This window comes from Pantherophis guttatus, chromosome 1 (assembly GCF_059756535.1).
Source record: "Pantherophis guttatus breed Tessera chromosome 1, ASM5975653v1, whole genome shotgun sequence".
Taxonomy (NCBI): domain Eukaryota; kingdom Metazoa; phylum Chordata; class Lepidosauria; order Squamata; family Colubridae; genus Pantherophis; species Pantherophis guttatus.
Genome location: NC_142063.1, coordinates 66,038,898 through 66,064,827, shown reverse-complemented (window position 1 = coordinate 66,064,827; position 25,930 = coordinate 66,038,898). Strand labels below are relative to the sequence as shown.

General features: G+C 34.6%; 1 protein-coding gene across 10 annotated transcripts in view; it reads right to left on the bottom strand.

Moving 5' to 3' along the window:
• The window catches only part of RYR3 (ryanodine receptor 3), a 290,814-nt gene that overhangs the window by 18,408 nt on the left and 246,476 nt on the right, over positions 1 to 25,930 (bottom strand). For 9 of the 10 annotated variants that reach the window (XM_087875404.1, XM_087875417.1, XM_087875406.1 and 6 more), the window contains 19 exons: positions 24,916 to 24,967; positions 23,506 to 23,571; positions 22,853 to 22,952; positions 22,162 to 22,241; positions 20,231 to 20,307; positions 19,503 to 19,576; positions 19,262 to 19,279; positions 18,707 to 18,787; positions 18,153 to 18,241; positions 16,537 to 16,665; positions 15,034 to 15,138; positions 12,769 to 12,850; positions 11,153 to 12,477; positions 10,895 to 10,953; positions 8,720 to 8,888; positions 7,156 to 7,242; positions 6,113 to 6,310; positions 3,138 to 3,268; positions 299 to 341 (listed from right to left, as the gene is read on the bottom strand). In XM_087875404.1, the coding sequence (XP_087731530.1) occupies positions 299 to 341; positions 3,138 to 3,268; positions 6,113 to 6,310; positions 7,156 to 7,242; positions 8,720 to 8,888; positions 10,895 to 10,953; positions 11,153 to 12,477; positions 12,769 to 12,850; positions 15,034 to 15,138; positions 16,537 to 16,665; positions 18,153 to 18,241; positions 18,707 to 18,787; positions 19,262 to 19,279; positions 19,503 to 19,576; positions 20,231 to 20,307; positions 22,162 to 22,241; positions 22,853 to 22,952; positions 23,506 to 23,571; positions 24,916 to 24,967 (2,965 nt within the window). The remainder of the gene's footprint in view (positions 1 to 298; positions 342 to 3,137; positions 3,269 to 6,112; positions 6,311 to 7,155; positions 7,243 to 8,719; positions 8,889 to 10,894; positions 10,954 to 11,152; positions 12,478 to 12,768; positions 12,851 to 15,033; positions 15,139 to 16,536; positions 16,666 to 18,152; positions 18,242 to 18,706; positions 18,788 to 19,261; positions 19,280 to 19,502; positions 19,577 to 20,230; positions 20,308 to 22,161; positions 22,242 to 22,852; positions 22,953 to 23,505; positions 23,572 to 24,915; positions 24,968 to 25,930) is intronic. The other variant, XM_034417902.3, reaches the window with a different exon arrangement.

Genomic DNA, 25,930 nt, shown 5'->3' with positions numbered 1-25,930 from the left:
AAATTTTGCATTTCAAAGTTGATGCTCTTTCAAAGACTGCTTTGTCACACAAAGGAGGGGTAGATTGAGGGGGGGGGAAATCTCCCCAGTGAGAGCAATCAAACATAACAAAATCCTAAAAATAAACGAATTACCATTGAGAAGAGTATGCAGAGATCGTTTTTGGAGTATGTATGTTCCTAATGTTCTGCAGAAACATCTTGGACCAATCCAATATGTGCTTATTATTATCAAACATGGGTTACTATCTTTTATTTAATATTTTTATTTTGGAAAAAAAAATATTTAAGGAACCTACCTTTCGTTTCACAAACTTGTCCCAATAATTATTAGGAAAAGATCTGTACAAAGACAAAATAATTATTCAAATTTAATTAAACAAACAAACAAACCACCAATAAAAGATGACCCAGTAATAACGGCCCTCCTACGCACACACATAAAAAAACCCAGAAGAAAATCCACAATCCCATTCTCACTAAAAATACTTTAATTGCCTTGGTGCTTTCTTATGTTAGTTCACATTATGCAGATATTATGTTCACACAAACTCTAGAATAAAAGTTTCTTTCATGGAGTATCAGACAGGGCAAAAAAGCTCAATAGAATGATGGCATCATAGGAACAGTTTCCTTTCTTTGCCTATATTTTCCCCATTTTTTAATTATTTCCCCACTCTGTGGTCACAACCCTCCCTCTCCCCCCCGTCTCCCTCGTTATTTATCTATGTATCTAAAGAAATAGAAACTAGTCTATAAAAGTATATATGTCTAAAAATTCTTATTTTTTGAAATTGATAGTTGATCTAAATGGATCTATGTTTACGATAAACTTAGATTGTTTTTTGTTCTTTGATGGTTTTCTTATTATTCATCAGATTTTATTGAGACAGGGTTACTAGTTGTTTTTAAAAATATCCTATAAGAAAACAAGCATCTTAGTATTAAAAGTAAAACATTTATGAATATCTACACCCATCGATAAATATGATGAAAAGTTAAGTTCTTCCCTGAAACAGAATTCATCCTTTAATGTATTACTTTCATTGTATTCATTTAACTTCATTCACAAATTTCTGTTCATGCAGGAACAAGGTGTTTTCTCAGGGAGAATTGGATACTGTATAAAACACTATTTGTCTATGCTTCAATTCTGAATAAGTTTTTCCTAAAACGAAGTGCTAAGGGAATGTAAATGATCTTGAAGTATATGATAAATATATGGCTATGACTGTGTGAGTGGCAAACCCTGCTTCCAGTACTATTTGTAGAAGTAATAAAATTCCTCCACAATGAAGGGAGCAGCAGAAAAAGAGATTAAAAACAAAGGACTGCTGACTAGTAATTCTACTTTATTATGCTTGCAAACCTTTGTAACAAGAGGCTTCTGAACTTGGTTCTTCTCTGAGATTTTTCTGAATTAGCTTAATACTAATAATCTCACGGTCAGATTTGCATTCTTACCTAAACTGTAAATAATATTCAACAGGCATTACTACTCAGTATACAGCCAGTAGTTAAATAAAAATTAGACCAAGAAATTCCTACTCATCTCAATCTCTAGGGAGATTCTTGATCATCCAGGTCATGGTTGTCCCAAAGTTGTTTTTTTTCAAGAGGCAACTGATTTTTCCAGTTTTTCTTTGAAGATGTTTTGCTTCTCATCCAAGAAGCCACTTCAGCTCTGGCTGGATGGTGGGGAATGGAAGGATTTATACACCTTGCAGACAGCTGGTCATTTGCATTCCTTTAGAGAGTCATTGAGACCACCTGGAGGTTTATCTGTGTCATCAGGATCACCTCGGTAGTGCAAATAAGTGTGGAGCCTTCTTGGAACTGTTGAAAATTGAATCTGTCAAAATTGAATCTGTCAAAATTGAACAGCTGTCTCTCAACAGAGGGGGAAGGATACAACATCTTCTATCTCCAGTCTACAATGTAGTCTTTTCAAGAGTTCCAAAAAGGCTCCACACCCATTTATACTACTCAGGTGACCCTGATGACACAGATAAACCTCCAGGTAGCCTCAATGACTCTCTAAAAAGAATTCAAATGACCAGCTGTCTGCAAGGAGTATAAATCCTTCTATTTTCCACCATCCAGCCAGAGCTGAAGAAATTTCTTGGATGAGAAGTGAAACATCTTCAAAAAAAACCCCAGAAAGTCCAGTTGCCTCTTGAAAAAAGCAGCTTTGGGGTCCTTCTCACCTCAAATTTTACAAAACAACAAGCATGTAAAACTTCTCTCTGAAAACACTAGAGACTCCGAGGCAGCGATTCAAAGTTACAACTTTCTATTAAGTATATTTATCACAATAGTCAAAAGACCATTAAAAAGAAATCCAACAATGTTCAAGTGTAATATGGAAGTAATATACAAGCAATATTTAATTATTTTTCCCTTTTCTCTGCCTGTGTGCCATAAGGGGTTGGGGCCCCTCAAACTTTTGACCAGCAAAAAAGGCTTATACCTATGCATTATTACTAATCCAGCATTTGGTTCAGATCTTGTCAGACTAAGCCCTCACAAAGAAGGGAGTAAATTGTCTGCTTAAGAAAATATTACATTGGAATAATATGTATAATAATATAATAATATTTATTTATTTATTTATTTATTTATTTATTTATTTATTTATTTATTTAAATCTTTATGGCCCCTCCATCTCATCATAATGACTCTGGGTTGCTTCTCTAGTCAGTTATTGAAGTGAAGAGATGATAAGGAGCATCATTAAATATTTTCCATGTAGGCAAAAATAAAAGAGCATATTTCCCATTCTTGCTTCCTGACTGACAATTAAGGATAGCAATAGTAACAATTACTACTAAAACACCATATAGATAACAACAATATCATTGTTGCAGCTAATGAACATATAAAGTTATCTTGCATTATATCAGACGAGTGGTATCTTCTGGAAAGCAGAATTCTCTTAAGCAACTTGCCATATCCAATGCTGCTACACACAAAATTTTGTTATATAGAAAGATGGTCAGTGCCTATATCAATACAAATGGTGATTTGTATCATACATAAAATATCATAATTTTACCTGTACAGAATTATGTTGTGTACACTGTCAAAGTAAGCCTTAATAAAATCCTATTAGAATTCAATAAACAATGTGGCACTTACGGAGTGTTTATGACTAAACGATCCCACTGCCCTTTAATATCATCTTCAGATGGTTGTTCAGTAATATATAGACCATCAAATTCTAGCTTCCTAGCAATGTCTTTTTCACGTTTGAATACAACCAAGGGAACCTTTAGGGAAAGATATTTTGAAGTATTTTAGTGATCTCAAATTTTGAAATGAAGGTAAATATTTTACATTGTCTTGGAGCTGACTGAACACTTATAGCATAACTGAGTTTCACTCTAAATAATCTGCTTTTAAAAACATTATAGATAAAGTGAATGATTATAACAAATATGATATTGTTATTTACAAAGCGATGTTATAATTTTAAATGACTGTATGTGCAACCATCTGATAATCAATATTATATAAATAATAAATGCTATTTGATCTAGAAATTGAATTGGGTTCAGGATTAGTGCAATGTATCTATTGATCAATAGTTTATAAATTATTAATAAGCATATTTAGATCTAATCCTGTTTGCAACATAATAAAATAACAGAAGAAGGATCTTTTATTTAGCACAAATTATACAATTAAATAAGAATACATAAGGTATATATAAGATGAAATGTAAGCATAGACTTGGATACTTTTTTCAGTGCTAGACAATCTTTAATGTTAACTGAAATCTATGCATTTAAGATCTATGTATGTTATTAAGATATCATCGAATCAGGCCAGTGCTTTCTGCTTATATAAAGAATACTTCACATTGTTCCCAGGATCTGCAGCTCTTCTAACACTCTAGTAATTTCTTTGATGTTATTCATCCACCTGATCCATTGTCTTTGTTTACTTTTACTTTTCAAGCACAGGTTTTTGTGAAATGCATCATTCATCTAAATCATGTACCCAGATATGCGAGTTTCTGCTTGCTAATAATCATTCAAAGGAAGCAGTCAATTTTATTTGTTTCAGCCTTTAGATTTATCAATACTATTTGCAATCCAGGGTACTTTTAATAACCATCTCCAAATCTGTAATTTTTTCTTTTTCTCAATGTTCACCTATCATAGCTTGGGTGCTTTTCTTATTGATATTACGACTATTATTATATCGATTCAGTTAGATTGTCTTCAGATTCCATTATGTTTGTATTGTATTATTTTGTACTTTTTGCTGTTGTTTTTTTTATTCATTCATTGCCCAAAGTTGCCATTGGTGAAATTATTGGCCATATAAATCAATATTGATTATGTGTCATCAAGCAAGTGTCAACTCTTATTAACCACATAAATTTCCTCCAGGAATAAATGAATATAAGTAAATAGCTGCATACTACCAGGAAAAGTCTGTAACTTTAACTATTCTGGTAAGTCGCTTTCTCAGATTCTAGAACTACAGAATAACAGAGCTGGAAGGGAACTTAGAGGTTTTCTAGTCCAACCACTGGAACATAACTCTGGAGGCTGGGGACAGCAAAAAGTGTCACTTCCTGTCCAACCGAAAGTTGGGAAACAGGTCATTTTGGGCCTCCAGAGGGCCTCCGAGGGGGTAGGGAAGGCTGTTTTCGCCCTCCCCAGATGCATAGAGAGGATCTGGAGCCAGGTGAGAAAGAAAAACGGGCCTACCGGGCCATCGCGTGCCGGGAGTGGGGGGGAGTGGGGGTTGTACGCGCATGCGCAGGGTGGGGCGCATAGAATTATGGGTGTGGGCACGCGTGCACGCGAACCTCCCCCGCCCCTCCTCCTGGCACGCAATGGCAAAAAGGTTAGCCATCACTGCCCTATACCATTTCAGAGAAATGGCTGTCCAATTTCTTCTTAAAAACCTCTGTGATGAACTGCATAACTTTTGAAGGACCTTATATTAGTAGTCTGATCTCATGTCTTCTCATTAGAAATTTTTCTCTACACATATGGCACTAACTTTCTTTGTAAAATCTTAAGCAAAACTTTGCTTGTATGATAAATTAGTGATTTGTGCAGGGATTTGCACATTGTCTTTAAATGTCCTTCTTCAATATACTTTTTTTTTAGTATTGGCTTTATCTGGGCAAGAAGCAATATAAAAACCATCCTTTTCCAGATGACTCTTGCTTTAATAACAGGATATAACTTAAGTCTTGGTAGTACAGTGGTCTAAAGCACCCTGTTATTAACACAGCTGCCTGCAATTACTGCAGGTTCGAATCTTACCAGGCTCAAGGTTGACTCAGCCTTCCATCCTTTCTAAGGTAGGTTAAATGAGGACCCAGTTTGTGGGGGCAATAAGCTGACTTTGTATAAATATACAAAAGTATGAAGGCTATTGCTTAACGCATTGTAAGCCGCCCTGAGTCTCCGGAGAAGGGCGGCATATAAATCAAATTAAAAAAAAAAAAGTCTACTTTGACTGGCATTTCTGGACTTGTTCATTGTCTTGAATTCTGGTTTGTTTTTTGATCGTATCTTCTAGTTTATGTTTGGGTTCTGATATCTGTTTGAACTTAGTTGTTGCTACTTTAGTTTAAGCTATTGCCTACGATTGTCTGACACGCTATCGTTATTTAAGATACAGAATCTATCCATCCTTCAATATATTTTGCATTTGTGATTTTGCTGATTTGGTCTTTCGTTCTGTCTTTTAATTTTCTTTATGATCCTCATTGTTCTTCAATCTTGGATCTCATTTCATGGTTTCTGAGGTTGGTATTCTCTGGGATGGTTTTAAGGGAGGGGTGGGAAAAGTTTATCTCTCAGAATCTTTTCCTATCCTTATTCTCAGACTTCCAAAAAGAAAAGGTTAAGCTAAAAAATCAGCTCTTCTCACTGGACCAGACCAACACGTACCCTCCTGAAACCATCTGGAATGCTGGCAAACATAGTTTTTCCAAATTTTCTAATATTGTCTAACCAATAAATACATAGTAGCCAAGTGACTTGATGGAAAAGTGAGGAAATATGTGTCTCTTTATATAATAGTGATATGACAAGAAAGGAATTTGTATTAATGGTTACATCAAGATAAAGGAAATGACTAACCTTCAAACAATAGTATCCAATTACACATAGGAAAGAAATAATAGTATGAATAATAGCGAGGGCCCTAAGTGTTGGTGCCATATAACCCGTGCTCTCTTGTAAGACAAAGAACACCATTCCTTCTTCATCCTCATCTTCATCTAAAGATTGCCATAAATCAGAATCTTCTTCCATTTCTTCAAATGGTTCTTCTGTCACCTGTCATTCACACATACACACCTTCTTCATATGGGTATAAAACAAATTCCTAGATAATGCTTCTCAAAGCCATAAAAATATGTACGATACTATTTTAAACACAGCATAACTTATTCAAACATAAAATCAGTGGATTAGTGTGATAGCAATTCAAATGGCTTGCTATGAGTCTTCTTATCGCAAGCATACTATATTTTTGTATTAATTAGTGAATGAAAATATAAAATATTATAATTGTCTTAAAGAAAACAACCAAGGTAACAATAGAATTGTCCTGTTCTACCAGACTGTAAGTCCTATAACAAAAATAGTATATATGAAGCACACGTAATACTTTCATTTGTAAAACATTATTATTGACATATAAAATACTAGAATAGAAACCAATAATAACATAAAAATATGTAACTAAGATTTTTCATCTGTTTGCGATTTAATTGAATTAGTAACTTATTGATGGATATGGAAATAGATTCTATAGAGTTGGTGGAAAGGAATGGAAAAATGTTTCCTATCTTTCCTGTCCCTTGCAGTTCCCAGAATGATTTTCAAAACCTCTTGCAGGATATTTCAGAACAGCTTATAAATTGATGTTGGAGGTTGCAGAGAGAAGAAAGAATTTTAAAAAGTATTACCAATTCTGCTTCTCCTAGAGACCAATTCTTTGCAAATAGGTGGAACTATTTATGCATCAATGTATTTGGAATATAACATTATTCGAGCAATAATACTAGTATTCACTTTCATTACCTAATTTATAGTAATAATTAGCTAAGATTTTCAATGTTGTAAATATCACTCTGAAAATTTAGACACTATGCATAGAATAGATGTATTTACATTACCTTGTAAAAGAGCAGAATAAAATTGATGGCAAAGGCAACAAAAAGTGCGAGAAATCGTAAATTGTAGAAATTTCTTGCCAAATAGTGCTGGAGAAAAAAAAAGAAGACAAAGAATATAATTAAATCATAAAAAAGGTTCAGACCTAAAATGTTATGATAAGGAAATCTATATAATTTTTCAAACTGCAAATCATAATAACTTTATTAATTTGTTTCAATTAAACTGATTATATTAACATTAATTATATTTCATGTCAAATTTTCTTTTCCCTTTTCAATCTCCCTTACAAAAGGCCACCCAGACCCCAGTTCAGGGGTGAAATGTAAAAATGTTTGCTACCGGTTCTGTGGGTGTGGCTTGATGGGCGTGGCTTGGTGGTCATGTGACTGGGTGGGTGTGGCCAACCTGATGTCACTCATTGCTAGAACCAGGAGCTGCACATTTTGAAGCTCATTCTGCCCTTCTGAAGCCCCCAACGCTTTGAGTTTCCCTCCACCACCCAAGTGAACATCGGAGCCTTCTCTTGCAGAAGCAGAATACAGCACAGAAATGGAAAAACAAGGTGGGGAATGGGGAGGAGAAGGTGTAATTAGCAGAATCCAGGCAAAGAATGGAAAAATGGGAGGTGGGGTAATGGAGAAAAGGTGTAAAAAGACGTTTCCTTAGATCACTGACGCTCCCAACAATGAGTTTGGCGGCATTGTAAAGAAATGTCTTCCAGCTCTTCAAGATTGACTTTAAGCCGACAGCAAAAGTAGTGGTGGTGGTGGGGCAACAGGGATGTGTGTGTTTGTGTGTGTGTGTGTGTGTGTCCCTCCCTCCGCAAGGACTTGGAGGCAGATGCTGCCCCTCTGAGGAAAAGAGGTGGCGGCGAAGCCCTGGCTGTCACCTGGGAGAGGAGGAGGGCACGCTGGGAAGGGTGTACACTGCTAGCTCCCTTCCCCACAGCCCTGCGAAGCTTGCCTGCCTTCCACCTGGCCTTCCACTTGCCTGCCTTCGCAAGCTGGACACGGAAAGGCTACATGGGAAGGCAGGGAAGCTTGGCAGGACTGCAGGCCGTGGCCCGGTTCAGGGGCATGGCCAACCACCAATTGCTACCGGTACGGCGAACTAGCCTCAATCTCCGCTACCGGTCCTCCCAAACCAGTCCGAACTGGTAGCATTTCACTCCTGCCCCAGTTGTTATTTTAAGTTTAAAATAAAGGTAAAGGTAAAGGTTTCCCTTGTCCATTCATGTCCAACACTAGGGGACAGTGCTCCCCTCCGTTTCTTAACCAGCATTGTCCAAAAACACTTCAGTGGTGGTGTGGCCAGCATGACTATATACCAAGGTATATGTAATGCTGCTACCTTCTCACTAAAACAGTACCTATTTATCTACTCACATTTACATGTTTTTGATCTGCTAGGTTGCCAGGAACTGGGGCAAATAACAGGAACTCTACCCTGTCTTGAACCTGGCCTGTCAGCTTTCCAGTTGACAAGCTCAGCGTCTTTAACCGCTGAGCCATCACAACTCTTTTTAAGTTTAAAATGCTATTATTTAAAAGAGATTCAACATACCAAAACTTTTGTCTGATAGATCTCTAGTACTTTAAAAAAATTAGCCATAACTGCTTCTGGCTTCTCTAACTTGTGTCCATGTCGTTTTCTTTTCTTAGGCTCTTCCACTTCCAAATATTCAGAGTATACATCATCCTTTATCTTATCGTGTTTTTCACCATCTTCCATGCTATAGGGAAATGACATGTTATGAATTAGATTTTTACAATGCCCAGATATAAACCATGGAAAGTCAGACACTGTACAAAGTTAATTAAGAGGTAAACATTTAGGACAGATGAATTTGAAGATGTGCATTTTTCAATATACATATATCAATTTCTGTAATTGCCCAAAAAGCATTTTATATACAAATGTTAATGAATGCATGCATTGTAGCAATTTCCTCTGTTTAATCTTTTCATTTGGCAAATGAAAACAAAATTTAGAGAAGTACAAAAACTGCGTAATAATAACATTTTAATTGCATATTACATGGAAAATACAAATTAGTAGAATAAGATTGGCCAGGATCAGTTTTTAATTGCCAATTTTCTCTGTATTAGGACACTTATCCCATTAAAATTTCCAATCAGATGTTTGTTGTGCATGAAGGTGCCTTTTAATATATTCCCATGGTTTACATTCTGCGGTTGTAGAGATTGCAAGGCATAAGAATTTCTCTGGGCTAATACTCCATAAACAACAGTTTAATAGACGATAATAATTGAAAATATGCAACAATAATGATCAAAGGTGTAATCAGTTTTCAAACTACAGTGGAAACAGATCACATTTTATTACTTCCTTGACTTTGAAATGTTGCCTCTTAATACTTGTAATCTTGCCAACGAGAGTCAAGGGGATTATGGACACACATATATGGTGAAACAGCAGTTGCCTAATAGTTTAAATATTATATAGTTTGAGAGTAAGTATAAATGCATTTATAATGTAAGGAGAGTTAGATAATTTTAAATATAAAATTTAAATAGATCTTTTTTTTTATTCAAAAAGACAAATTATTGTGTTGATATAACTAAAAAAGGAGTGAAAATGTGAACAAAACCATACAGGCGGTCATTGACTCAGGGCCATTTGTTTAGCAATCATTAGAAGTTACAATTGCTCTGAAAAATGTGATTTACCACATACATAAAATCACTGTAGCATTTCTGCAGTCATATGACTGCAGCCCAGGTTCTTAGCAATGGTCTCATGTTTATGTCTGCTGCTGCATGGTGGGATTACATGATTGCTATTTGTGACCTTCGTAGACATGAAAGTCAATGGGGTAGTAGTGGGTTTCAATTTCAGTCGCTACCGGTTCGCTTGGGCACACGCATGACACATCTGCACATGTGCAGAGATGTCCGGGCGGGTGGGCAGAGCCTCCTGCTGCCGCTACCAGTTTGCCCAATCCGGGGCGAACCAGTAGCAACCCACCACTGCAATGGAGGCAGTAAAAGCTGCAAATCACAATCATGTGCTATCTTACTTAATGACCTCAGCAAAAAAGGTTGCAAAATTGGATGCAGTCACACGATGCCTCACTTAACAATCACACTACTTAATGTATTTTCCAATCCCAATTGTGGTTGTAAATAAAAGACTGTAATTAAGATTTATTTATTTATTTTGCTCTTGGATTAAATTTTCAGGCAATTCTATAAACTATATTATTAACAAAAATATTTGCTTTGGTTTTCAAATATTTTGTTAGAAAGCAACACTGTGACAAAAGTGCCATTGAAACCAAACCCATGTTCTTTCGTACTGCTAGTTCTACAAGGCATTTGCTATCAGCTGATTACCGTTTTTTTATCCATTTTGGGGGGACACTTCAAAAATGGTTATTTGTACTATTTATTAAATAACCACAATAAAGCTTTCTCTCTAAAAGCTAAAAGCTATATTATGGTAAGCTTCCCTCACAACTATTGCCATTAGTCATTGATGTTAGGGTTTAACTTTGCTTTGTTTGTTTTATTGAATGTATTTTTTATTGATGAATGACCAAAATAAAGTTTCTGTCTGTCAGCCCCATTAGAATTAACTGGACTTAAAATATGGAGAAAAAAGTTGACTGTTTCATTGTAAAATTGTTAGAAAGCCTCATTCAAAATAAAGTTTCTTCAACCACATTTTCTAACATTAAAAAAACACATCAACAGTGTTTAACTATACATAGCTTACTCAGCCTTCTCAGATTCTGTTCTTGTTTCTGATTCATCATCCCTTGTAACTTCAGGTAGCTGAAATTTTTTGAAAATATACAGAATGTTTCAATTAATTAAAATCATGTTGATGACATCCATCCATCCATCCATCCATCCATCCTTCCTTCCGTCCATCTATCATCCATCCATCTATCTATCATCTATCTATCTATCTATCTATCTATCTATCTATCTATCTATCTATAATACATAGCACATGCATTATTTTACCTACCTGAATTTTCTTCTTCTTATGAACTGCACTTTCCAAAGAAGGAGGTGTTTCTGATCCAATAATACCAGCAATGTCCCCAAGGCCAATATCATGACCATGTTTTGATCCACTTTCCTTTTTTGTATAAATATCAAAAATATCTGATAAGAGGTCGCTTTCTCCTTTTTCTTTTTTTACAAACTGCACGATTTCAGCTGCAATGCCATGTTCCAAAATTTCCACTTTTTCTGCTTCAAGCACATCGTCATGAATTCCAAACTGTGTTGGATCAGGCATGTCTCCTAGAATTTTGGTAACTCTTATGTTTTTGGCCCCTTCAACTAGGCCATCACCAAATACAGTACTCCAAAGAATCTGAAAAATGCTCCATATTATAGTAAGAAACATTTGAAAGAATCCTATAAATAGCATCCAAAGAGAAGAAAAGGACACTTTCACCAGTTCTTTAAAGGTCATTTTTTTCACTTTTCTATACTGTTTCCTTAGATTTTTCAGTCTAATGGTCTTGAAAATTGTGGCAGCGTATTTCTTCACTGCATCACATGCCATTGCAAATGCTGAAGCTGATTCAAAAGATTGTTCTTCTTTCTCGTCTTCTCCAACCTCCCTCAGATAGCAAGCTTCACTCTCTTCCTCCTCCTCAATTCTGTCAATTGTATCAGTTTCAGAGATCTGAGAAGCCAACTGCATTTCAAAAATGGTGTCCTCACAGAAATTGACAAAAAGCTCCATTTTTTCTTGCTCTCCACCTTCATTTACAACATCAAAAATAAACTGCCTTTTTGATTCTTTCACTTGGGGCTTTTCCCACTGTGTCCTACTGGATTCGCTAATCTCAAAATAAACTCGTTCTATCTTCTTGGCACTACCCATGATCTCAATACGTCCCAGATAAGGTTCAAAATAATTAAGGACACTTTCTGCCGGATGTAATAGAGTTTGAAGGCGTGAATCATTTGGCATGTGTTCTGAGAGATTTGTTAAGAGCACTGCCACATTAAACCCAATATCTTTGGCTGGCTTGTGAAATCTTTCAACAAAATCAACATAGTTAAACATATCATTTTCATCAGTTTCTGCACAGGACAGTAGAAAGTCAATTTCTGATTGCATATACTGCTTCTGACCTTCCATGGCTTTTTGAAATTCCTTCTTTGAGATTATTCCTTTTCCTTCCGAATCGTATTCTTTGAAGGCTTCTGAGCTTGTTAAATCTTTCAGCTTGAGAAACATGTCAAAGAACTTCAAAATCATTTCTACATTGCTCGATGACTCGACCAGTGTATCTACCATCTGTTTCCCAATTGTGCCATTTACAATGTTACCTAAATCACAAATGTAAACATTTAATTGAAATGCAGATATAAAGTTTAATCTATAATCACCTTTAGAAATGATTACAACTATTTCCAGTTTTATAATGTTGCTTTAAATTAGCTTTGCAACTACTATTCAACTTTATTATATGTTTAAATCTATTGCAATTTCTTTTTCAAGTTACAAGGCAGAATTACTGTGGTAAATACAATACAGCTTAAATTGAGAATTTTTTTTTCAAATTAATTTTATTGTGACTTATAGCAATGGAAGGAATAACACTTTATAAAAAATTCCACCTTCAAGCAGTGACAACAGCATCACCACCATATCCTTCAGAAGATCCAGTAATTCCTTCAGCAATTCAATTTGGCTGGAATCCTAGGATACATATAAAGTTAACATTTACTTTTAAAATGATCTAAACTTCGACTCAATTCAACATGGTTATGTTTTACATGATTGGAACCAATGAGCTATGTGTGTCTGGCAGAATGCTTAAGTGCAGAAAATGCTATCCAAGGTAAGGCATAGAACAATGAAAGCTACCTTATCTATTCCATTGAGGATACATGGCAATTTACCAACTCCAGAGTGTCAAGCAGCAATCTTCCATAGCAGCTGTTTCCTTTTAACTAAAGGCCCTAGGGACCAAATCTGAGATCAACTGCAAAGAAGGTACTTTGGAACCAAAAGAGATGGCAGAAATTTTATAAATACCTAAATGCAGCTGATCATTGAACTACTATGCCAGGTAAAAGGATATCTGGAATAACACTACACAATTACACTAAAAGATTTTGGTGACTGAGTTATATTAAGATGCCCCCTGAACAAGATGCCACTTTCAAGATCAAGGCATTCTCTCATTATCCAGTTTGTTCTTTCCCATAATGTCTGGATGTCTATGAAATCTGCCCCAGAGGATTAGACAATTATCCAGAACAGTATAAGACATATGAAGAAGGGTGGAAAGAGAAATAGTAATAGCAAAAACTGCCTTTTAGTGACAGGAAATTATTCTGTGAATCTCTGGAAGGAAATGGATTCATGCCATTTTTTAAAATGTATGCCTTCTCAAGAAACATCAAAGAGACATTTCCTAAGACAAATAGGAAGTACTCTTGATGTTCGAATAAATAGATAGGATAATGTGACGGACATTGGCAGGTAAATTACACATATTGTAAAGAACTATCTTGTGCTAGACATTTTATTTTTGCTTTTTCTTTTACACAAAGTACATTAAATTATGAGATTAACCAGCATCAGTGTGTTGAAAGAAAGAATATAGATGAAGAATCGGATTATCAATTGCTACTAATCTTATTAACTATCTACCATCTCTTGAATCAGAAGTAGCCTACCTTAAATACCAGTTGTTAGGGAGTAATTGTAGTAGAGAGTGGTTTGTCTTCTATGCACACTGCTGGGCTTTCTTGGTGCATTTAGCTGGCCAACTTGTGACTTATAATACTAGATCACAACAGCCTTTGATCAACCTTCTAACCAAAATCTTACATTGAAATAATAGAAAATACTTGTTGCTCAGATTTTAGATTTTGGTAGTGGTTTGCTCTCCGAGCTTGCCATTTAGTTCCCGAATGTTTCATTACCAGGCTAGGTAACATCATCAGTGGGAGTTTTGTAGAAGTGTTTTGTCCTATTCCTCTTTAGCTTATATAAACAGCAACATAATATATAACATAAACAACAATATACAACATAAAAAATGAATTGCAAAATTTATAATCAATTCAATGTCGGACAAACAGGAAGGCAATTGAAAACAAGAATTCATGAACATCGGCTAGCAGTTAAACAGCATGACCAAAAATCCCTGATCTCAAACCACATTGACAATGAACACCACCAGTTCAATTGGGAAGGAACAAAAATCATTGGTCATGCCAACATCCGCCACACATGTGAATTTATTGAAGCCGGGTATTCTACAAAAAGATAATTAACAAACATATTCATTTAGATCCAGCATATGAACACATAAGAAACCCAGACCATTTGAACGACCAATCAAGAGGGAACCAATCAGCTTCTCAGAATTTAAATATAGCACCAAACAAACGGCCAGCTGACCATACTGGCACACATGACATATACATGCCAAAGAAGAATAGGACAAGACACTTCTACAAAACTCCTACTGATGATGTTACCTAGCTGGTAATGAAACATTCAGAAACTAAATGGCAAGCTCTGAGAGCAAACCACTACCAAAATCTTATGTTCTTAAATTCAAATGTGCTCTTTGTTGTGTTTCAATCCCGTGTTCACTTAAATCAGAAATCCTGACTCTCTAATAGATCAAACTTAAGCTTTCCCATTTCAGGTGGGGAACCAGCATCTCTGGTTTAATTCAAATCAGGATTACAGCACTTAATGCTATGTGTGTGTGGTAGGAGAGTAGTGGGACAAATCAGCAGGCACATGGCTGTGATGCTTATTTCTAGCTTCACAAACCTTAGTTTATGAAATATGAAATAAAATGTATATACTTGATCAACTGATTTACATTTTTAGCAAAGATGATGAATAAAATTTACCTGTGAAAGCTTCATTTGCATGTTAGCAAAAACATGAAGAAAGCCAACAACTGCATCCCATAGTCTACTGTGAGCCAAACTCTGCTGATTTCCAATGCAAGGCCCCTACAATTAAAGAATGATGTTTTAATTCTTCTTTTTAAGCATCTATCTCAATAAGTATTGTTATTATTTAATTATTGATAGCATGCTCTAAATCTACAAAGAACTCTGACCATTTAGCAACAATGAACAATATAAAGCTTAAAACACACAGTAATGATACAATATACTCTAAAGCATGAGATATAGTAACAATGAATAAGAATTGTAATAAAATCATCATAAAATAATTTGATAATATGTATTTATTAAAACTTCATCAAAACTACTCTGTAAGAACTTCTAGTAATCTGTTATTGACAGGTCAAACATAGCAGCTTCTAAGAGATACTTTCCATAAAACTAGATCGTAGCAGAAAAGACATAAACGAGGGTATGCAATGAGCAAAGGTAAATGGAAAAACAAAACATGAAACAAAATGAAATTGGATGCAAGTATTAGAAGGTGAGAAGGCATTCTGAAACAACTTTCTGAAGGTGCTTCTTCAAGAGTCAACTGAACTTTCTGGTTTTTCTTTGAAGACATTTTGCTTCTCATTCAAGCAGAGCTGAAGAAGCTTCTTGGATGAGAAGCGAAACGTCTTCAAAGAAAAACCAGAAAGTCTTAGTCTTAGACTTAGAATAACTTCGTTGTCACTCTAAATCTACACTGATTGGCATACATTAAAATCAAATTTCATTGCATACAGTTCTCAAAGGTCACCACCTCCAATATACACTACATAAGCATGACTAAATAAATAAATAAATAAATAAATAAATAAGCATAAACTATACCCACATATATTATATGACACAGAACAACAGCACAGTCTAGTTTGGATGTATACATATACATGCTGAGAAAAACAAATCTTGCAAGTTTATCTGATGGATGGCATAGGGAACAAAGCTGTTACAGCCTCTGGTAGCCCTGATAGAAATATTTTGAAACCTCCTCCCAGAACAACAGAAACAGACCATAAAGTGGGTGTGTGGAATGCTTTGAGCTCTAAGCACATCATGCTTATAAGCAGGATCCTGAATAATAGGAAGCGAGCTGTCCTCACCACTCTCTGTATGGCTCTTCTATCTGAGGCACTGCTGCCACCAAACCAAACAGTAATGCAGTTTGTTAAAAAGTCCAGTTGCCTCTTGAAAAAGCATCTTTTTGACAACCATGACCTGGATGACTCAGAATCTCCATATACAATCTGTAGATATTATCTTCATTCTTTTTTTTTTTAATGATTTTACAAATGGCAGTAATCATAAAATTCCACTAATTCCAGTAAAGTAAACCTTTGGCATCCATTCATGTCATTCATTCATTCACCCATATAATCATTCATTCATTCATTCATTCATTCATTCATTCATTCATTCAGCAAATTATATAACAAGGAGAAAGTTTTTACCTACTTGTATATATTCAGTTAGTGAATTAAAAATCTGTTTGGTTACAGCCAAAGCCTTAGAGAAGTTATATTGTCCAGATTCATCAATTATATCTTTGCCAGAGTAGTACCAATAAAAGTCACTGATTGATTCCTAAGAATAAAAAAATATGTGGTTTTCCTGTATATATTAATGAAACAATAATCAAACAGTATTCCAGAAGGAAATTGTCGTATATATCATTTTTATATTTATCATTTTTTTTCTAATTATTATGATAAAATCTGTGTCTACTCCAATAAATTCTGAATCCAAACAATAGCAAATAAAAAACTACTCACTTTTTTTAAAACTCCAAAAGAGAATATTTTATTATTTCAGTCACTATACACTACTTTAAAACACTTCCTATGCTGCCTTTCAATTAAGTTTACTTTTCGATGTTAAACAATGTAACAAACTGTTACATCACAATATGCATTTAAAACATCTTAAAACAAAACACTCTTAACCCAAAATATGTCCCCATACAAACTGTAAGACATAATGAGCAAATGTATACTATTTATTATTATTTTTTTTTTGTAGAAAAGAACAATTTTCTCCTGGTCCTGAAGAGTTATTGAGGTCAGGATCAAGTAAAACCAGCTGGAAAAGTGCTCCAGAATCAGGATTCCAACCTAAACAGGGTTTAACTTCTGATAATCTAATTGGAAGAATTACTAACTCACAAACTAACTTTTAAAATGTAGATTTAAAAAAAAAGTTAATGACTGCATGCTGCACCTACTTAAATGCCTGCTTCAGCTTTTCTAGCCCTGGGAGCATTAAATAAACTGACTTTAATTCCCAGAATTCGTAGCCATGACAAAACTGTCTGAGAAATTATGGAAATTCAAGTCTTTTGTGCCTGGATTAGAAAAGGCTGCTTTACTTAAATATTCTGCCTTGAGTCAGGATCTGGATACTGATATTCCTGAAGCTTGGGTTTCACATTCCTGGGAATTGGATGGAATCAGCTCACAACTTCCCAATCATTCTGTCCAAACAAATCCCTTCTTTTTAGTTTTGCAAGCCTCTTTGGACTGCTCTTTAAGTGCCGTAGTAAGATTGGCCTAAACATCTCTACACATCAGTGTCTTTACTGCTGTGTATAAAACCAGGGGATGTTTGAAAATCAAGCAGCAGCTTATTTGTTTTCTCAGGAAAACAGCATTCATTTTTAATTCCCTCACAGTGTCTGCAAGCATAAAGTAAAGCAATATTTTAAAAATCAATTTTTCCTCAGACATCAAATACTTCAGCTTCAAGGTACAGGTAGGAAAAGAAAAACCTGAGTGTGATTCAAATCAAACATTTAAATCCCAATATGTTTTACCGCAAATTAAAGTTAGGAAGAGTCATCAATATACTTCTAGGTTTTTTTCAAGCTTAGATTTTACACTTTCTATTCAAATTGGTTGCCATGCTGCTTCTCTTTTAATTAATACAATATAATTGAAAAAGAGGACACAATTACTGCATCATGGAACTGTAAGAAGGAAAAAGAATAGACACCAAGTATGATGAAAGCCAAAACCTGTAATGGCAAAGGATTTTCAAAACAGAGTGATATAATATAAAATATTTTTTCCGTTTACCTGAAGCCGCAAAAGATAATCTACTGTGCTAATGATAATATTCACTGTTGTAGTATTGCCCATTTGTGTGCGCAGGTAATTCTGAAAATCTGAAAGGTAAAATAATTTGTGTGCTATATAAATAAAAGATTTCATATAGTCTTCCTTATTTTCATAATTTTTTTGTTCATTTAGAAAATGAAAAATTGTGTATTGTTTTGAAAGGAAATTGCATTCATAACCACCCCGATGGATACCACAGTAATTGTGTCTAATAATATGAAAGAAGTGCAATCTTTTTAATGAAAGTTATATGAAATAGTAATTGCATAACATATTACATAGCAAAACTTCTCACTTACTAGATTTGAATTTAATAAAATAGCAATTTGATTTGTATCTTGAAAGAACTTATACATGTGAAAAATTATTTCTGAGTCCACCTCATCTGAGAAACTGATTAACTATTGAAGAATTGAAAATCAATTTAAGTATGAAAGATATTGGAATAACCTATTTCCCCAAAGATTTAAATCAAACAGTAAATTGCTGAAAATATATTGCACATCACTTACCATTGTTATGACCTTCACACAGCAGTTGTAAAAATCTAAATAGATCTTTAGTAAACTCATCATTCTGTAGTACTTTCTCACCTTGAAAATATACAGTACAATGAATTACGCGATAATCAATTGTTTCTAAACATGCAGAACAAATAGTCTTTCAACAGCATCCTTCAAACTAAGTGATTGTAATAAAAAGCAAATACTGTAAGCTAATTTACAGTAGTTCGTTCTTTTTAAAAAAAGAAATACTTTGGGGAAATGATAAAAGCAAACTATAAAACAGAAAAAGCAAAGCTAAAATATTTAGCACTCCAAAGCATTCATGATCAAACTACAGGACTAAAAATCTAATAGGAAATGGTTAGTCATTATCAAACCATGCCTTAGGTATGAAAGACGCTTCTTTAATTAAGCATCAAATTGTTTCTTCAAGCCCCATACACAATCATCTGCAGACCATGAAAGTTAACCTAAAAGATATCTATGAAGATGCAATTAAAGAAGATTTCTTTCTGTATTTGCCACACACAATAGCATCAAAAGCTGTAAACCCAAACATACCACGCTCACGTATGATGACTGTGGATCAAAGAAAAATAATAAGAATACAAAATAAGCAAGTTATAATTACATTATATATTTTATTAAATGTTTTCTTGGAAACTAAATGAAACAGCATAGTTTAACCGCACATCATTTTAAGGAAGTTAAATAAAGAGACCTTAAGTGAACTGAACAATTGGGCTGAAAAAAAAAAATAAAAATAAATGTAAATCTATCTGAATTCATTCATTGTACATACGTGTTCCTTCTTCAGTAACCATTCCAAGGCCTTCTGCTTTATTTTGCCTCTCGAAGGCATTCAAATCAAGAACGCTTATTAAAAAAAAGACAATAAAGAAAAGATTGCCGAAACTAATAAGACTGAATAATAATTTAGCAAATCATTCAAACAATAAAAAAATGAATTATAAAGGTTTAAAAATGATACATTTGAAAGATGAACAGTTTCACTGAAATCAGTATTAAATTCTTCTCTATCAATATTACCTCCTAAACCCAAACCAGTTTTTCAATATTCTTTCTGTTGATATCACTGCAATATATCAATTGAGACAAAAATTAGCTTAATCCACTAAATGCTTTCTCCTTTTTTTCATCAATGGTCAGGGCAGTAAGAATCTGGTGTTCCTGGATAAACAGATTTACTCTTTAAACTGTTGTTGTTATTAACAATAAGAACCAGTTAAGAATGCTGGCATGAAAATATTGTAAAGATTCTTAAAGGGCAAACTAATGCATGCCCCAGAACAAAATCCATCCATTGCATCTCAGTTCACATTATCACATTTCTCCAGAGTTTTTGAAAAAACATGAATTTGGAAAAGTATATTCCACTGAAGATGTGAAAGATCAGATTAGGGACAGATCTTCATAGAGAAAATCTATTTATATGGACATTGACAACAACGTGATAGCATATAGTCAAAATTCCATTCATACATGCAGCTGAGCACAGAAAGTCTTTACCTGCAAGATTGCATTAAGCCAGAGATAGATTGAAAAAAACCAGCATCCTTTTTCTCTTTCAAATAATCCAACATTTTCTGAATCAGAGATTGAAAAATATTTATATTAAAAACAGTCTGAGTTTGTTTAATGACAAGAATATATTTTTGCTAAAACAAGAATAAGTTACAATCTTAACATACTATTGGCACCTTTGGGCTTGGCTTGGGAACTTGGATAATGTAAGCTTATATATGGTATGTTTAAAGGCTGTCTTGGCTGGACCCCTTGCTGCTACGAGGGGAGTCTGGAAATGGGCATGGAATTGGAGGTGGTGGGTTGGTCCTAGAGTAAAGCCTGGAATAAGGGAGGGGATAGGGGTGGCTGAGATAGAATGAGGTAAGGGCCATCAGTATTATGACAGGCACAGGGGACATCACAGCAATCTGAAAGAGACAATTCACAGGCTGATTTCTTAGATAACTATGATAATTTCTACCTACCAACCCTCAATATTCACCCTTGAGGATAGGTGACAGGATCCTTTTATTTTATTTTTTTTAATATATACTTTTTATTAAGGATTTTCACAGAAGTAGTGAATCAACATTAAATAATATAGAGTGAGATTTGAAAAAAATGAAAAGAAATTCAAATGGAAAAAAGAACAAAAGATATCCAAAGAAATTACTTCCAATCTTCTTTACACCAGTTACAAAATCTATTTTCACTCCTTCCTCATTAAAATTACATCATAAGTCTCTTCTGCTCATATTCAACAATTTTTAATTAGCAAATCCATAAATTACCAGGTTTTTTTCCCCATTTTCTGCAAAAAAAATCCATAATAGGTTCCAGTCTTTAATAAAAGTTCTTGTAGGACAAGTGATCAGGTCCTTGATGCATGATTTGATCATGCAGAAGTCTACCAACTTGGCTTGTGTAGCTCAGACCTGTGTGGACCCAGAGTAGGAATTCCCATCTTGGAAATTTGTCCACCCAAATTTGGAAATTTGCACTAGCTCCAAACCAGGGTAGAGAGATGGATGTGGTGGCAGTAGTAATTTGAGAGCCCTTCGTCGCTTTTAAAGGTCTACACTATAAATAACTAGAAGTGAGGGTGAAGTTGGGCATCAAAAATTAGCTAGGTTTATTGCTGCTGTGCATCATCTTTCCTGCTATATCCCTGCCTAAAATGCTATACTCATTCATTAGAAGCTGAAGCACAAGCCTAATGGGTTCTTGGGGATTTTAACCTGTCTCCCAGCAGTACTGTGTTTAGGATTCAGGAATTCATGGCTTCCAACTTATTGATGGCCCGAGTCACGCTGAAGTAAAGATAAAAGAGTCCCTATGAATTTTACTCCACTAGTCATGTCTGACTATAGGTGCTCATCTCTGTTTCAAGGCCATTGAGTCAGCTCTGTCGGAAGACATTTCCGTGCTCATGTGGCTAGCATGACATCATGGAGCATTGATATCTTACCACTGAAGTGGTACCTATTATTATCTACCTGCATTTGCATGCTTTCGAGCTGCTAGGCTGGCAGAAGCTGGGGTGAGGACGGGAGCTCGCCCCGTCACATGGTATTCAGGTTTCGAACCTGGTCTGCTGACTTTCCAGCCAACAAACCCAGTGTCTTAACTACTAGCCCGCCGCATCACCCCATGCTGAAGATCAGACATTAAATCTAGGTTTTATCTTGGCGTAGTTGCAATGTTATCTAAAAGTGAAGAACATTACTCGGTGGGCTTAGGTGCTATACAGAGAGCAATAGTAGTTTAATTTGGCCATTATTTGTTCAGAAATTTTGAATCAAAAAATATGTGCAAATACAAATAAATAAAAGTAAAGTTATATAAAATTTCATGCAAACTGGTATTGTCGCCTTTAAAATTCTTAAAAGCATATGCACCCACAGAGACAATTGCATAACTATGAATGTGGTTACCTGTTGAACAACGGAGTTACCTCCATTTAGAACAGCAATACCAAGCTTCAGGGTTTCAACTACCATGGGCCCCATTTCGCCTGTCGATCAGGAATACAGTGCTTACATTGTGGTCACAAAATGATCATTTTAAAAAGTTCTAAGCTTAAAAACAAGTTTAAAATCAGATGGATATGCAGGTAATAGCCAATTGTTGCCAAGTGATTGCAACATCAGGAAGGAGTATAGAAGCTGGAGAAGTACCAGGGCCTGAAGGAGGAATTAGAGTGGATGTGAAAAATAAAGGCCAGAATGGTTCCAGTGGTGGCAAGAACACTCAGGCTGTGACTCCTAAACTGGGAGAAGGTCCTGGAACCCTCCACAGATCTACAGATTCTGGAACAACTTGAAAGCTCTGTTGAATATTAATAAGGGAGACCCCACATTCTGACCCCACATTCAACAAGCTCTCTGACCAGAAGAGTGCAGTGCTAGGAATAGCTAAGATAATATGCAAAACTCTCAAATTCTCAGGCCTCTGGAGAGGACCTGAAATTGAGGAAGGCACACATCATCCATAGAGGTGAGAAGTGAATTTATTATAGCCTGTTTAATGACTGACTGACTTTCTTTTCAAGACAGAATGAAATATATACATGCAAAGAAATACATAAATAAAAATCAAATAACCTTTCCATTTTTACTGTATTACCTTTGCTGGCACTGATCATCTGCAATACCATTTCAGCAGCTCCACGTTCATGGAGTCGGGATTGCTGATAGAGGGTTTTCTGCTTTTCCATTTCTTTTTCCTGAATGTCAGAATAAAGATACATATTGTGGTATCTGCCATCAGTACCAAATTTGTAAGACTTTGAAAACAATAAACTTTTTTTTTAAAAAAAAACTTTCACAAACCGATTAAAACACATATTAAAAGAATAAATTAGCCATGATAATCACTCTAATGCAGCAACATTTGTTAAGGGCTTATTTTTAAAATAATTTCCCTAACAGATTTTTATAAAAAGTTTTACCCACAATTGATAAAGTAATAGGCATGGAATAAATGCTGCAAAAGGAAAAGTTTAAATTTTAAAAGAACAGCAAGCAACATTTGTGGGTTTTTTTTAAATATGGAACAAAAGACAGATAGAAATTAAGGTGAAAAGAATAAAGGAAAAAAAGTAAGGAGAAAGAAATAAAGACATGATTGTCAAAAATTTAAAAAATAATAATGATTATGTATAACATTATGTTAATTTATGAAGTTTGAATAAAATGGGCACCCTATCTGAAATGACTGCATCATTTCTAATAGCTATATAAATTACGAATGATCTGATTTTAAAGAAAACAACTAACTTCAAATGTCTTCTCCTTTTCTTCTTCCTCTTCCTCCTCATTACCATCTTGCTCACTCTGACAGCTCTTTTCTCATTAGAAAAAAAATACAGACTCAGATAATAAGTAATAAATAATAAGCTGAAACAAGTCAAAGACATTTTAAAAAAACAGTTCATAAGCAGAGGATTGACCATTTCATGGATGGATTTGCAAATTAATGTCTCAAAGATCAAGGCAGTTGTGTTTCAAAGAGAAAAGAATGCAAAAAAATAGAGCAAGTAAATAAATGTACATACTTTAGTGGAATGTTTACTAAATAGGGGGAAATCATGAATAAGATTGCAATATGAAAATTCAGTAGAAAACTGGCCAGTAGTAAGTTTTCTTTTATAATGTATATATATTATATTTCATCCATGTATGAATTGTTTTTAGAAATTTATTTCATCTGGCCATGATTTTGCAGAGTTGAGTGGTTTATTGAATAAATAAAGAAGAAAGAGTTGGGTAGGAATATCTATGTGTGCCAAAGATGTACAGTACGAAGGGAAATTAAGATCCTATAATATTCTAAATCTCTACATTTAAGGGAAACTTTGATCTAAATTGGCAAGATCAAGAGCCAAATTCATCAATAGAGGGCAACTGTTGAAGAACTCTTTAATGAAGAAATGATTTTATCAAATTTTGATTTGGTTTTTATTTTTTAGCAGTAAATTCTAATGGATTTACATCCAATGAGATAAAAGTCTTTGGGGACAGAATTTACCTTATATTGTAAATACCGTGTTTCCCCGAAAATAAGACCTTGTCTTATATTTTTTTGAACTCTAAAATAAGCGCTTGGCCTTATTGCCATGTGTGCAAAAGCCCGATTGGGCTTATTATCAGGGGATGTCTTATTTTGGGGGAAACAGGGTATATAATATTGGTTGATCTTGAAAAAACTAAATACTATTTAGATTGATTAGTAGTGGGATGGAAGATAACCAGAAAATGTCAAACTGGAGATTAGACTGGAAAATAAAAGATGTTCCTGAACAAGGCAGTGACAATTTCTATATTACTGCTATGAAAGCTGCAGATATTTCCATGAAAACACGATGAAATCCAGCGCAACTAAAAGTCAATTTTATCTTTTATTACTAGGAATCCTTCTTTTTCCTCCAAAATTTGCTGTTGGATTGTTTTATCTCTTTATTTACCTTGTTTTTTCTGTGGCTTTCTATGTTTGATGGTTTGCTGATACAGTCATTTAAAAAGATGGATTAGTAACATCATTAGTAATAGAATCTATTATTAACAGTAAAATGGCAGTCACAAATAGAAAATGCTGAATATTATTTTAAGATTTCAGATGTACCTGAAAAAAACAGAGATGACATTCTAAATATAAATTGTTTTTAGGTAGATATTTAAATTACTCACCTTTGCCATCATTGCTGAATATGCAGTGTACAAAGGATCATTTTCTAGTTTGCTGTAGAAAAGTATGAAAGAAAGAAATACATTTGTTCCCGGAAAGGCTTTACAAGTTACTGAACTGAAGTTGCAGGATTTATTAAAGCAGGGAAACTTTCATCTTGTTACAACCCCATGATACATGATACGATCTTATAAGCTTATAGGTATAGATTCCATATCAGATTCTTTATTAAAACATGTATTTACCCAGTGCTTTTGCAATTGAAGAATATATCTATCTACCCCACATGAGAATTTTTTTTTCTATTATGCCTTGGAAATGGTTACAAAGATTCTAGCCATGGCTTTGCTATACAGCTGATCTCTGATCATATCAAATACAAAATCAGTTCCTACAGCAGAAAACCTTAATTAATTCTAAATGTTTTACTATTATGTTAAAAGGATTTTGGGAAACTTGCAAAATTCAATCTGAAAGAGATATATGTATTCGACTTTAAACATTACCTTTTTTTATGCTCCTTAATCTTTAAGATTAAGGCTGCATTAAGTAGCACAGTATCACCTTTGACTTAAAAAAAATCCAGAAAACATTTTAAAATGACCATGCAAACAGATGCCATGTCCAACTTGATAATTCTCAGCATCTTTAAAAACAATAAAAAAAAGGTATTTAAGAAAACTTGGGGTAAGGTAAGTGACTCTTTGTTTCTGAAGTCCTATGTTTTGATATATTATATGCATCACCATCTTGTAATTACTTTCTAGTTATTAGCCATGATGGCGCAGTGGTTAGAGTGCAGTACTGCGGGCTACTTCTGCTGACTGCCGGCTGACTGCAATTTGGCACTTCAAATCTCACCAGGCTCAAGGTTGACTCAGTCTTCTATCCTTCTAAGGTCGGTAAAATGAGGATCCAGATTGTTGGGGGCAATATGCTGATTCTGTAAACCGCTTAGAGAGGGCTGTAAAGCACTATGAAGCAGTATGTAAGTCTAAGTGCTATTGCTATTCCTTA